This window comes from Narcine bancroftii, chromosome 5, assembly GCF_036971445.1.
Source record: "Narcine bancroftii isolate sNarBan1 chromosome 5, sNarBan1.hap1, whole genome shotgun sequence".
Lineage (NCBI taxonomy): Eukaryota > Metazoa > Chordata > Chondrichthyes > Torpediniformes > Narcinidae > Narcine > Narcine bancroftii.
Window position 1 is genome coordinate 235,590,924 of NC_091473.1, and position 15,011 is coordinate 235,605,934.

Here is a 15,011-nt window from a genome sequence, read left to right on the forward strand (position 1 = left end):
CAATGATGTAAATAGAAATGAATGTAACAATGTACAGTGATGGAAATGTATGGATATTAAACTAAGAATGGGAAGAGATTTTGAACAATTTCTTTTCCATTTGCAGATAATTTTTTGTGAATAAAGTCTATTTTTGGTTAAAAAAAAGTAGTTTGAAAATTGGGATTATCGAGCTAAGTTACAATTCCAGTTCATATAATCTTTAATTCAGCAAAAACTGTGCTGTCTTAGATTTGATGCAACTATATAGATGCATAAAAGGGATAATTTTCCCAGAATGCCTATTTGCCTTAGAACCTCACCCAGCATCAGCCCTTGTTGGGGAAATTTTTTTTAAATTAACAATCCTTGTCAAAGATTTTAACCTTTCAGAGGTGATTGGTGGCGCACAGACAGACACATCCCCAATCTAAACAAATTCTCACATTGCAACATTGCATTTGGGAACAGATTCTTACCACAAAGCAAGGTTTTATTTGAATTTCAATGAGGCTGCATGTCTAGCCCATTCTTTTTTTTTTTTACATACATGAAAGGATAAGCAGCATACCTGTAGCTTTTCAATGATATTTTTGTAGTCCCACTGCTGCTGTGTGCCTCCAGCACGGGGGAAAGTTCGAAGGCTTGCCTTGAAGTTTGGAGCATTTCTCGGAGATGTCAGTGATTGATCATTTAACAAATTGCCAGCCTGGGCATTCAGGTCCATTGGAAGGTGTATTGAACGATGCTTTGCTGAAATGAAAAACCACAGCATTAGAGTGGCTTCTGTAACGGACTTGAAAAGTTGGGTGACCTTCTCCAGAGACTGGTTTTCATAGTCTCCAAAGCACTCCTATGTCCATGAAATCTGTAGTCAATTTGAATACATATATTCAACCAACACAACCGACTTGCGTAGGACCCAATAAATAACTCAACACTAAAAACAAATATAATACCCTCATAATCCAATTTATGAATAAAATAAACTGCAACTAGTTTAGTGTGGATTTCTGCAGAATGATACCTGCCGTTGTTGACATTCTGGTTGGTGCTAGACTTTAATCGCTGGTTATGTCATTTCAGAACTTCCATTTTTTTAATAAAGCTGATGAACTCTCCTGGCTTTGCCTGTGAAGACAAGGGACTTCAGGGGAGGAATGGAAGGTGCGTGTTTCTTTTACATTCCACCTGATTTTAAAAATGAGCCAGTGTACCGAAAGGTGACAAATCCAAGCTGAATTAACCCCCCTTCACTGACTTCAAAAATCAAAATTAAGGTTCACTTTGGCAAAGCAAGGGAAGGAAAGCACAATAAAACCAGAGTAAAACAGTGCCCTTGCCTCGAAGGACACATTTCAATATCCAGGATGGAAAAGGGCTCCTTTTCCATCAACAGTTGCTGTGCCATTTATCGGCTGTGTGCTCCCATTCACGTTAACTTCTGATCTTTAATGGGAAAAGTCCTTCATCTTACCCATTATAGCTAGTGTCCTAATACAGTTTTCCACAGAAAGCTTCTGAAGCTGTTGTAGCCATGAGCAATCGAGAAGCCGGCATGTGGACTGCAACAGTTGCACAATAATGGACTGGTGCATCTGCAAGACAAGACGGATAATCAATACACAGAGGTTAAAATGGGCAAAGCTGTTTTGTGTTCGTCAACATTAAGAATGAGAATGGGGACAACTATTAATATAATTATTTGGTGGGTGAATCCTGGCATGAGGTATCACATTAAGTACCATATACTAGCATTCAAATTGTGCAGCTCACACACAATGCAAAGAGGAAATACATTTGAGAAGCAATAATTTAAATGATTCCACTTTCTTCACTGTACAAAATTGTTCCTGATAATTTGCTCAGAAGAAAATTTGCAAAAAGCTAACAGTAGCTTTGGGCACTCAGCCTATTTCGTTTCAAGGGAAATTTTGATTAATCTCCTGAGATAGGAGAGTGGAAAGATTAAATTTGATTTATTTTTGTCATCTGTATCTAGATGCAGTGAAAAGCTTTACCTGGTACACGAAGAGCAAACAAAGAATTGACACATCCTGCACCATTTTGTCAAAACAGAAGAAAAAAAGATTCCCTACACAGAGTGTGCGTGGTTGATAATCGTGCACTGATGTAGCTGCCTCTGGTAAACACCGTGGCCGCAGTCATAGCCACCATTACTTGCTCCTGCATGTTGTTCAGCGAAGGTTGGGGGGAGGGGGAAATGTGGGGTGCTGTCAATGTCATCATGTCTCCTGCACCTCTGGTTCGGATTCCTGAAAGCCATCGGAGACCATTGCTACCTGCAGCCTGACGCAAGGCACTCAAGTTGACGAACCTGTCTTGTCCAGCAGCCTGAGTTGCCCTGAATCCAGCTGCCTTTACTCCTTTCCACCTTAGAAGGAACAACAGAGGCTCAGAGGGAGCAAGAGTCCTTTGGCTTGGATGCCGACTGACCTGGTCTGTGACTATAATCACTTCTCCTCCACAGAGTTCTTAATCATGGCATCCAGACCACAAGTTGATAGTGCTGGAATCTTGCAGTGGAGCAATTCACATATCATTACCCAAAGCAAGACTCTTTTTACTAGCTGCTACACAGTATTATTTTGACAATTCTTAGTTGTCCGTCCATCCTCTTGGGCAGAGTATTGGTTCTGGCCATGAAGACACAGGAGGGTGAAATCTATCATTGGACACATGTTCTAACCCACCAGTTTTCAAACTGCCCTCCTAAACCCACATTCCACCTTAAACAATCCCTATGCCATCGGTGCTCTGTGATAAGTAAGGGATTGCTTAAGGTGATATGTGAGTGGGAAGGCAAGGTTGAGAATCACTGCTTTAGACCCAATTGTTACTGAAATATTTTGCCTGAAAAATTGTCATTGGGCTATTTCTTTGGAGTTATGAAATTGTGCACATCATGTGCCCATTAGATACAATTAAATGTGGTGTTCAAACTTTTTTCTTTCCACTCAAATACCACCTTAAGCAATCCCTTACCTATCACAGAGCACTTATGGCAGAGGGATTGGTTAAGGTGAGTTGAGGGAGGCAGTTTGAAAACCACTGCTCTAACCACACAACGTAACAGGAAATCTCCTGTTGACCTGAAGACGAGGGACATCAGTTGACCCAAGGTATCCAGCCAGGTATTCTGGATGGTGGCAGGGACTTTGATGGTACAGACAGGAAATTATACCAATGAAAAGCTCCTAAAAAATATGGACAGCCAAAAAATTCACCAGCCTTGCAATTATGTGTAAAATGAATTGTAAGACATTAAACTCCTCCAAAATAACATTAGAAGGTATCTTAGCGTCTCATTTGTCTCCTAATCTAATGCCCTACATTCCTCCCTTGAAACTAATGGAGTCTGATCTCGCTCCTATTCTAAACATAGGGTTCCACAGTGGAGCAAATCAACAGATTCACCCTTCCTAAATCTGTCACTAAATCCTGATCTTCAATGCTTGACAACACATGCATCTAAGTAAATGGCTAAATGCCGATCATTCTGTTCAGGACCTTTGGAAAAGGCCAGTGAGATCTTGTCCAAGAACATCTTGCACTTCTGAAATTCATTTCCATTGAAGTCAATAGAATTGAATTTTGAAAGAGGCTTGCAACATACAGACACTACTTCATTGAGTACAAAAGCTTGATGAAATCTTTACTTCAAAGTCCACTTTCCTGTTATTTTTGTATCTTGCTTATCAAGCTTATTGAACAATTTACATCCATGCTGGGATTCAAACCACAATCCCACCAAAATTCCAATCCTATCCTGATCATCAATTGAGAGAAATTCCTGGTGCAGAAGATAGAAATGTTCTGTAGAGTGAAAATGTGTTTTGCTTAACAATTAATGATGAAAATTTCCCAGTGAATTACCTGCAGTGATGTGCTGTTCTCAGAAAATGGAGAACCAAAGAAGGCACTCATGGTGTCCATGACAACATTCACCACATATTTCTCAAGAGTGGGATCTGAAAGCCTTTTTTCTCTTTTATTGCAAACCTTGTACAATTGAAAGATCAGTTGCATTAAATGGAGTACAATTAAAATGATTAAATACCTGACAAATAATGACTAATTATCCTTTATTTATCATCATTTATAAGAATTTTCATGTGTTATAACTAAACAACAGCACTGGCTTGCTGAAGGCTTCTAAATGTAATCATAATTTTTTTTTATTCACAGAATTTGAAATGAAAAGTTAAATAATTGAAGAAATGTAATACATAAAATGTCAGATTTGTTCTCAAAAATTCAAACAAGCTATAATGCAGTGATATATTTCAGCAGTTAATCTCTCCAAGTTACTAAATCTTATATAACCTTCATACAAATGAGCAAATTTGCTAGATTGAGGTTCAAATTTATCAAAAGTTCTTACAAGAATGGTTTTGGCTGAGGGTTCAACATTTTTTTTTTAAAAAGTAACTTCATCGACGGAATGGTCATCTCCAGAGTGGGCTGAATCAGAGTGGTAAGGCTTTGTCTCAAGATAAGAGGCGAGGGATAGAGGAGTTGAAGTGAAAGGGTCACCCTTTTCAAGGAACAAAAAGGATTCAGCAGGTCGGCACAGGTAAGGGCAGGTTTTACACGATACGTACTTTGTTCTGGTCATAAACAGTGGGAATGGCAGCCAAGGTAGGGGAATGCTCCTCATGCAGAATGTAGGTCGACAAGGAAGCCAGCAGTATCCCTGATGACTTCATTAGCAAGAAGTGCATCCAGCTACAGCTCCTGACAAGCTGAGTTAAGGAAATGGAGCTCGAGTTAGATGAACTCAGGAGGCAGAAGAGGTGATAGAAAAGAGTTGCAGGGCACTATCACACCAAGGATGCAGGAGGAGGGTCGATGGGTGACAGTCAGGAGAAGAAAAGGGAATAGGCTGGCAGTGCAGGGCACACCTGTGACCATTCCCCTCAATTACAAGCATATCATTTTGGATACTGTTGGGAGGGACAAGCCATTAGGACTCTGGCACAGCATCTGATTTTCTGGCTAAGAAGAGAAGGGAGAAGAGGCGAGCTGCAGCAATAGGGGATTCCGTAGTTAGGGGGACAGATAAAAGGTTCTGTGGAAGAGATTGAGTATCTCAGATGGTATGTTACTCCCTGATGCCAGGGTCTGAGATATCTCAGATCAAGTTCATGGCATTCTCAGGAGCAGTTCAGATATTCTGGTCCATATAGAGACCAATGATGTGGGCAGATAAGATGAGGATGACCTGCAAGGAGAGTTCAGGGAGTTTGACGGTAGTTTGAAGGACAGGATAGGGATGTGATCTCAGGATTGCTACCTGTGCCTCGTACAAGTGAGGCTATAAATAGGAGCATGATGCAGCTTAACAAATGGTTAAAGACATGGAGCAGGAGGGAGGGCTTCAGGTTTCTGGATCTTAGGCTCTCTTTCAGGGAAGGTTCCAACGGGACTGTTTGCATCTAAACTGGAGGGGGACTAATATCCTTACAGGAAGGTTTGCTCGTGCTGCTTCGGTGGGTTTAAAGTAAATTTGCAGGGGATGTGCACCAGATCAAATAGAGGAATAGAGAAGGGAAAAGAAATGACGTGAAAATTACATGCACCATTAGAAGTCAATGGGTTGTACGTGGAGGAAATTGTCTAAAGGGCATCTATTACAACGCAAGGAATATTGTAGGAAAGGCAGATGAGCTTATAGAGTGTGCTCGGGCATGTGGAATTATGACACTGTGGCCATTTGGTTGGCAGCTCAGTATTCCAGGCTTCTATTGGTTTGGCACGATCGAACCAGTATGGCAGGGGTGGGGGTTGGGGTGTGATGAGTTATGAAAGGGGTAGGAGTAGCACTGCATTGTTTGTCAGGGAAAATATCACAATTGCGCTCAGGCAGTACAGACCAGAGGGCTCATCTACTAAGACTATATGGATGGAGCTGAGGAACAGGAAAGGTATGACTACTCATAGGATTGAATTATAGACCACACAATGGTCACTGAGAATTGGAGGAGCAAATCTGTAGAGAGATAGCAGACAGCTGCAAACAAATAAAACATAAGGTGGTGATAGTAGGGGATCTTAATTTTCCGCATATTGACTGGCACTCCCATACTGCAAATGGTTGGATTGCTTGGAGTTTATCAAATGTGTTCAGCAAAGTTTTCTAAATCCATATATTAAGGTACCAATTAGAGAGAATGCAATACTGTATCTCCTTTTAGGGAATGAGACAGGACAGGTGACAAAAGTAGGTGTAGGGGAAAATTCAGTAGAAAATTGGTCCCCTTGAAGATCAGAGTAGTTGGCTTTGTATGGAGCCAGAAGAGATGGGGGAGATCTTAAATATATTTTACTTTTCTCATCAGTATTCACTCAGGAAATGGGCAATGAGGTGAGGTTATAGAACCTACATTGAGTTAAGAGAAATAAATGGTTGCTGTCTTAAAGTAAATAAGGGGGTGAATTAATCTCAGGGCCTGACAAGATATTCCCTTGGACTTTGAGGGAGGCTAGAGTAGAAATTGCAGGGGCTCTGGAAAAAATATTTAAAATCTCCTTAGCCATGGGTGTGGTGCCGGAGGATTATGTTACTGTTTAAAATGTTGAGTCCAGTATTAGATAAATTATTGGAAGATGTTCTAAGAAATCGGATATACAATTATTTGGATAGCCATATCAGGGATAGTCAATATGGTTTTGTGCATGGTCGGTTCTGTTTAACCAATCTTGTTGAGTTTTTGAGGAGGTTACCAGGAAAGTTGATGAAGGAAAGGCTGTTAATGTTGCCTACATGGAGTTTAGTAAGGCCTTTGGCAAGGTCCCACATGGGAGGTTAAACAGGAAGGTTCAGACGCTAGGTATTCATGGTGAAGTAGTGAAATGGATTCGATAATGGCTGGATGGGAGAAGCCAGAGAGTAGTGGTGGATGATTGTTTCTCAGACTGGAGGCCTGTGACTAGTGGTGTGCCTCAGGGAATGGTGCTGGGACCATTGTTGTTTGTTATCTATATCAATGATCTGGATGATAATGTGGTGAATTGGATCAGCAAGATTGGAGGCGATGTGGATAGCAAAGAATATTTTTAGCTGTGGACCAGCTGAAATAAAAGGCTGAAAATGGAAGATGGCAGATGGAATTTAATGCAGACACGTGTGAGCTGTTGCATTTTGGAAGAACAAGCCAAGAAAGGACATACACAGTGAATGGTAGAGCACTGAGGAGTGCAGTAGAACAGAAGGACCTTGAAATACAGATACATAATTTCCTGAAAGTGGTGGATAGGGTGTAAAGAGAACATTTGGCATATTGGCCTTCATAAATCAAAGTACTGAATACAAGAGTCAGGATGTTAATGGTAAAGTTGTATAAGACATTGATGAGGCCAAATTTGGAGTATTGAGTGCAGTTTTGGTCACCTAACTACAGGAAAGCTATCAGTAAGATAGAAAGAGGGCAAAGAAGATTTACTAGGATGTTGCCCAGACTTCAGAACTGAGTTACAGGGAAAGGCTAAACAGGTCAGGACTTTATTCCCTGGACCATATTAGAATGAGGGGAGATTTGACAGAGGTATTTAAAATTGTGAGGGGGATAGACAGAATAAATGTAGATAGGCTTTTCTCCACTGAGGGCAGGCAAGATACAAATCAGAAGACATAGATTAAGAGTGAAATGGGAAATGTTTAGGAGGAACATGAGGGGAAACTTCTTCACACAGAGTGTGGTGGGAATGTGAAACAAGCTGCCAATTGAGGTGGTAAATGAGGCCTCAATTTGAACATTTAAGAAGAATTCAGATTCATGGATGGGAGAAGTTTAGAGAGCTATGGACTGGGTACAGGTCAGTGGGACTAGGCAAAAAACAATGGCTCAGCGCAGACTAGAAGGGGCAAGGGGGCCTCTTTCTGTGCTGTAATGTTCTACGGTTCTATGAAAGCATAAAATTTAATTAATCTACTATTTTATTATTCTATGAAAATAAGCTACATCATATTCATTGTTAAGTGGATGGGATTTTGGCTGCAGAAACTCTTCACAACTATGGCAGTTTCCAAGCTCCAATCTTCACTAACAAAGCCACATGGTTCACTTTTCATACTACACTTAGATTCAGCGGACTTGAGTGTCTGGGAGGAGTTGCTTTATAATTATTTTTTGTAATACTTTATTTTTGTTTCATAATTTTTATTACTTCAATTCATTTCAATCATTCTAATTTTTGCAAACAGTGAAAATGTCTTTGTGAGCACAAGGTGGACACCTGAGAACATATGTGCAAGCAGCAAAGTTTCGTTTAATTTGGTATTGCGTTCCGCATTGGGGGCCGAGGGACCTGCTCCTGGGCTGCACTGCTCTATGTTCCATGTTAAAGGTCAAATGGCCTTCAGGATGGTTCAGTCAGAGCTCAGCTCCCAGTGGCTGAGGGCCAGCTATTGCTCACATTGTGGGATGATTACAGGCAGGAATCCTTCAGCTCAATTAGATAGCAAGGTTCGTGAAACTGCTTGGAGCCAAGTCCACGTCATCTGGGTCAACGAATTGTCCGATTAACACAACTCTCCAAGGCAAAAGCCTCAGATCCTTCTGTTTCAGCATGTCCCTAAGCAATACCACATTCGACCTTCCTCAGGTGACATGTTTCAATGGGTTTTCAGCATAGCCCGTCTTTCACCTACCTGTGCTATATCTACAATGAAATTCTCAAAAAGTTTCCAGATATGGTTGCTGGTGTAAATCTCCTTCATTTCCACTTCTGTGTCCACATAGCAATGATTCACAAAACTGACATAGGCTATTTTCACCTAACACATAGAAATATAAACACACAGCTGTAAATGGAATAGATAGTATCCTGTTTTCATTCTCAGTTTTTAAAAAATCCATTGGATCTTTCCCTCTAGGCGATTCTTTCTCCACTTTGGGAATGTTTGGAAATTCTGTGTTAGTATATGATAAATTGAAGCCTCTGACAGAAGGAAATAGCAGTAGTTCCCCATAAATCCTGACCAGTAATCTTCATTAAACACATTTCCCTCTCATTGGCTTTCTGCTGCTGATGCAGAATCATTGGGAGTGCAAAACACATGCACATATGTTCATCACTGCTATGTCAATATGCATACTCAAAATAAGTTATGTTAAATATTTAAGGAGGCGTAGCATTTAAAAAAGGCATGACTAATATATGGAAAAACACATAACCCAAGACAATATCTAACTTTATGCTGTTTGCCCACATTCATAAAATCTCATTTGTTTGCCTCCTGATTCAGTTGCTCAACCCAGGTTCATGGTTGCACCAACTTGAGGTCAAATCCACAATAACACTGGAATGGATCCGATTATGCACTAAAATCCCTGTTATCAGGAATTCAAGGAACCAGCAAAATAAAATTGCGGAAAATAAATAGGTAAAAAATACAAGTTTAAAATTGGCACCCCCCCCCTGTGGTTAGTTTGCCTATCACGTTACAAGCAATCTCAAGCATCTGAAAAAAAATCTACCAATCCCCATAGGTGGTGGACACGAGATGTTTTACTATATTTTGTTTTACTCTAATTCTGTCCTGATTTTTAAGGGCTTTTACTTTGTAGCTTGCATAAACATATGTTCATATGTTTATACAAGTTACAAAATAAATACCTTTCATATTTATTCGTCTTGAATTTCCTCATTCTTGCTCTGGTTCAATCTGTTTGATTTATAAAAGAGACACAAAATTAGAATGGGAATTATTTCCTCATGAATTCTGAAGAATGCAGAAACAGCAATACCTCTGTTATGCAGTCCTCATGAGTGACTACTCGCACAATGTCCTCCAAAGGCAGCAGGGAGGTACATTTGATTTCAGTGTAAACATTCTTGCCCTCAGCACAGGCTGCAAGCAACTCCACCAGGGAGATATGATATGCAAGAGGGCTGTTTTCTTCCACACCATCTCTGGCTGCATTCATCATTTCCAACATGGTTGAAAAAGAGGCCTTGTCATTGTAGAACACAACAACATCATCTCCTGCACTGGTCAGCTATTGACATAAAACAAGTCAATCAAAATGTTAGATATTAAAAGTTAGAATGACTAACAGTCAAATACTGCACAAATAAAGCTGAAGCGGGCAAGGCTATCGGTCATCATCAGGTTATACTTGTGCAATCAGATGACAATAAACTTGATTTTGAGTGCTGAATTGTTTTTACCTCCGTCATCACCATGTCTTGACACTTTTTCACATATTTCCCCTCAGCTTTTATAATGGTGTGTAGGAAGTCAAGATACTTCACGTGGCGGCCATGGGTGGCTGAACAGTGTACAAAGTGCTGCAAGACTGTTTCACTTATCTCAGAGCACAGCTGATAGTTGTTCAGGAAGATGTGCTGCATGGTCTCCGTCTCCAAGAGCTGAAGCAAGAATGAAACAGATCACTTCTATTTGAAAGACGCAATGTACACACCTCCTGCCACATTACACAACAATAGAAGAAGATGTCTTCAAGAGAAGAGCATGCAATAAATCCTCCAGTCCAATTTGGCCATGCCACCAAGTTGGCATTCAAGCTGGTCTCATTTGCCTGCATTCTGAGCCGTTCATTTCCATACATCTGTCCAAATATTCTTTGAACACAAATTGAAACAAAATCAGGCCAGTCAGTGTCAGATAAAGGGGAATGGTCTGGACCAGATGTTTCAGGAGAACCAATGGAGGTTTGAAACTATATCTTGTCCTTTCCTTTCCCAGGGTCTAATTATCCAAATTTCTTCTGAGTTTCTGGAAAAATTCATAACCTCATCCGCCTTTGGAATTTTCACCGCTGCCTGGAATTCTCTTCTCTGAAATGACTGAATTGTGGTGTAAATTCAAATGTTTAGATTTTGGGGGAATGAAGAATTTTGAGGATAAAGCCGAACAATGCAAGGCCAAATTAATGACAGGCAGGAGAACGCATATTAGAGGTCCAAGTTGAAGCAGATGCATCAGAGTCAATTTTTCCGTCAGGCACAAGTTCAAAATTAAGCTCAACTGTTGATCACAGTAACATACAAGTAGTTAATAATTTTACCCATGAATCCCCTTGATGGTCAATCTACTGTCAATTCAGATTGCTACCCAGTTCCCAACTGTCAGTGCTCTCTGCGGCTGTTCTGATGAGAAATCCAGATCTAGCCAGATGTCAAAACAAAACCAAAATTCTGGATGATAGATTTACAGTGGACCTCAAGAGCTTCACTGTGCAAGAAAGTCTGGCAAGCTTGAAATTCTACCATAAGCAAAATACCGGAGATATAACAAATCTAAAATAAATAGCTGCTTATATTTTTGGAACTTTTTTAAAAAAATGCCAAATATGGCTTGCATTTTGTGTTCGATTTTAAAATCCTACCAACATGATGTGACAGGGAATTCCAGTTGATATTCTTTTACAAAATGCTGCTAATGCAAGTTTACAAAGAGACTTTAGGTCTGGAAGGTTAAGCTTTGAATAGTGATTAATTACAACCCTATGTGACCTCGTGAACAGAAGATTACTTACTCCAGGAGTCAAGAATAGTTTCAGGTGCTTGTAAAGCAGAGTTTGATTCTCAGGACTTCCAGCACAGAACTTTTGAAGGAATTGGTGTGTATACTTCAAAATCTCACACATTTTGACATCATTCTGCAATAAAATACAAGGTTCATTCATTTTCCAAAAAAGACATTATGTCAGGAAAAGCCTACTAATTTATCTTCATGAGGTGTTATTCAAAGCTATTGATCCTCTACGTTAAATAAAGTATCCAGAAGATACATAAATAATATGCATTACATTGATGTGCTCCTTTAATTTTCATATTGTGACATCATTTTAATACAAGGCCGTAAGACATTGGAGCAGAATTAGATCATATAGCCTCCTGTCATGCCTGCTCCACATTTGAATCATAGCTGATGTACTTTTCCTTGCAACTGCATTCTCCTGCCTTCTCCCTATACCCTTGACACTCTTATTAATCAATAACCCAGTGATGGCCTCTGCAGCAATGAATTCCTCAGATTCACAACCTTCTGGGTGAAAAAAATTTCTCTTCATCTTTCTTCTAAAAGAATATCCTTTTATTCTGAGACTGTGATGCTAGAGAAAGATGTTGATACTTTGAAACACAATGCATCAGTTATTCACTGCAGCAACTTGGGTGAGAAAGCACACATGCCAAGGATGAAAAGCAAAAACTTCAACTTCTGTAAATCTGAAGTAAAAACAATACTCAGCAGGCAAAGCAACATCAGTTTGGGGGGGGGGGGAATGCTCCACAGATGCTGCCTAACCAGTAAGCATTTCCTGCATCGGTTTCTTGTTTACAAGCATTTCTACCTGCTACTGAGAAAGTTGTGGAAATGAAGTGGAAGCATGTTTGAGATGATTTCAACAAATAGATGCAGATGCATTAAGATCTATATGACACAATTATGTTGTTCAGGACATTCATTGGCCCTTATTATCTGGCCTGAAGCAAAGGGAGCAGTCTCAAGGAAATGAGCCCTCTTCACTCTGCTACCATCAAGGAAAAGGTACAGGAGCCTAAAGCCGAGCACTCAGCGGCACAAGGACAGCTTCATCCCCGCTGCCAGCATATTCCTGAATAATCACTCCTTACTTTTTGTGCTCTACTATTTCAAATTTTTTAATTAATAGTAATGTTGTAAGACGGTTATAATATGAATTTTTTCACTATGATGGAGGAGCAAAACACAGAATTTCATAACAATACATTCTGATTCTGAGATTGAGCAACCATGAAATGTGAATTTCATCAATTCTGACATGTTTTTTTTTGTCTGTTGGGGATTACTGGATCGATTCAGAGTGCTGTCATTATCAATCTGAGTAACTTCCAAACTGAAGAATGTTCAATATTCATCTAAAAATAAGTAATTTTAACTTTTTACATATTTGATGGAAAGTTTAGGACATGAATACATTGCTCCATAGTAGCTGCAATAATATCGCTGGACCTCCACTCCGTTTTGCATCACCTAGACAACAGCAGCACATACATCCAGCTATTCTTCACTGACTACAGTTCAGCTTTCAAAATCATCATTCACTGAGTGCTGGTCAACAAGCTCCAACACAGGTGCACCACAAGGATGTGTGCTTAGCCACTCTTCAACTCACTTTATACCCATGACTGTGTGGCTAGGCCCAAATTTAAATTCACCAAATTTGTCATCAGCAGAATCACAGAAGGTAATGAGGAAGTGTACGTGAGGGAGATAAAACAGCTCATTGACAGGTGTCCCAACAGCAACCCTGCACTCAACACTAGCAAAACCAAGGAGCTGACTGTGGACTTCAGGAGGACATCAGCAGAACACAAATCAGTCCTCATCAAGCAGTGGAGAGGGTCAAGAACTTCAACATCACTGAGGATCTGTCCTAGGGCCTCAATGAAGATACAATCATGAAGGCGGCTCAATAGCATCTTCATTAGGAGATTGGGTATGTCACTAATGATCTTGAAAGTTTCTGGAGGTGTACCGTGGAGAGCATTCTGACTGGTTGCATCACGGTCAGGCACGGAGACGCCAATGCACAGGACTGGAAAATAGTCTAGAGTGTTAACTTGGCCTGCAACATCACCAGTCTTCACGCCATCAAGGACATTTACAAGAAGCAGTGTCTCAAGAGAGCAGCCTCTATTCTCAATAACCCTTACCAACCAGGCTGTTACCATCAGGAAGAAGGTCTATGATCCTGAAGGCGAGTACCTAGAGCATAAGGACAGCTTCTTCCCCTCTGCCATCAGATTCACTTTCCCCTAGTTTCTTACACTATTTTGAAATGGAAATCGGTGCAATAGTTGCACTGTTAACGCTGCCACAAAACAACAGATTTCACGAAGTGTTCATGACAATAAATTCTCATTCTGACATGGCCAAGGAAAAAACATTCTTCATATTTTGTTTTTAAAAACTAATTTGAAAAAAAAAAATAAAGCCAACATTGATTTGCAGACCTTTTTGGTGAAAGTAGGGGTTTTTTTCCAAGAACAAATAACCAGGATTAAATTCCCACAGGATCCATTGTTATTTCTATTAAGAGACGCTAAAGGAATTAAATTTAAATTAAAACTGAGTATTTATCAATTTAAATTTTTGCAAATTGCATTAGCTATATATAGCTCGAAAGTGCATAGCCATATCTTGAAAAAAAAAATCAGATATAAATTTGGGAATGGAAAGTTAGCATGCTGAGGTTCAGAAATGTACACCACTTGAGAAAATAACATATAATTTATGAGATAAATATTACATATTTTTGAAAATTATGGAGCCCATATTTACAAAAGGTGGCTTTAAATATTTAATGAATTTTTGATATTTTATTTCTTCTCAGGTCTCTATGTATACAATGTTATGAAATATTATAGAAATAGAACTCCTGTTGAAGAGCATTGGTCCCTTTCTCTATCTCTTTCTTTTTTCATTCGGGGGTTAGTATGGGATGTGGGGGGGTGGGGGGTCCTGGGTAGATCTACATTTCTATATTTTTTTTTCTTTTTCTTTTTTTTATACCATATGTATTGGGATTTGAATTATATATTTGTAAAATGAATGAATTCATTGTGGCTTTAAATGAAATTTTTTTTAAAAAATCATCAACTTGCAGATTCCATCTGCAAACTTTGGAGGAGCAATATATCACTAATCACAACTTTTGGAAGTTCATCTTTAGCTAAACGTGCAGATGGTGTCAGTTTCATGGAGCAACGACGTTGAACGGCAACAAAGAGGGACAAAAATATTAGAAACACAGGGGATCCAGAAGTAGTCTGGAGAACAAAGATTCTGTGAAGGTGTGTAAGAGACCAAACTCTGGGGAGCGAGTGAAGCACCAGATTCATCAAACAAGATTCGCCCCCACGCAATTTTCCAGCCAATGGACTGCACAATCCCTGGGAGACAAACAGATCATTGTCAACTTTAAAGTGCTGGTCATTTTTTTATGCGTACAATCTAATTACAAAATAGCCAACAACCTCCTGCTCCATTTTGG

The 15,011-nt window shown here is 39.7% G+C and overlaps 1 protein-coding gene across 4 annotated transcripts in view; it reads right to left on the reverse strand.

Moving 5' to 3' along the window:
• itpr3 (inositol 1,4,5-trisphosphate receptor, type 3) overlaps window positions 1-15,011 on the reverse strand; it is a 263,225-nt gene that overhangs the window by 79,326 nt on the left and 168,888 nt on the right. For all 4 annotated transcript variants that reach the window (XR_011358441.1, XM_069941706.1, XM_069941707.1 and 1 more), the window contains exons 29-35: window positions 11,508-11,630; window positions 10,177-10,377; window positions 9,753-10,004; window positions 8,654-8,779; window positions 3,877-4,002; window positions 1,457-1,577; window positions 551-732 (exon numbers count right to left, since the gene is read on the reverse strand). Coding sequence is in view for 3 of the 4 variants with exons in the window: in XM_069941706.1 (XP_069797807.1) it covers window positions 551-732; window positions 1,457-1,577; window positions 3,877-4,002; window positions 8,654-8,779; window positions 9,753-10,004; window positions 10,177-10,377; window positions 11,508-11,630 (1,131 nt within the window). In the remaining variant the exon portion in view is untranslated. The remainder of the gene's footprint in view (window positions 1-550; window positions 733-1,456; window positions 1,578-3,876; window positions 4,003-8,653; window positions 8,780-9,752; window positions 10,005-10,176; window positions 10,378-11,507; window positions 11,631-15,011) is intronic.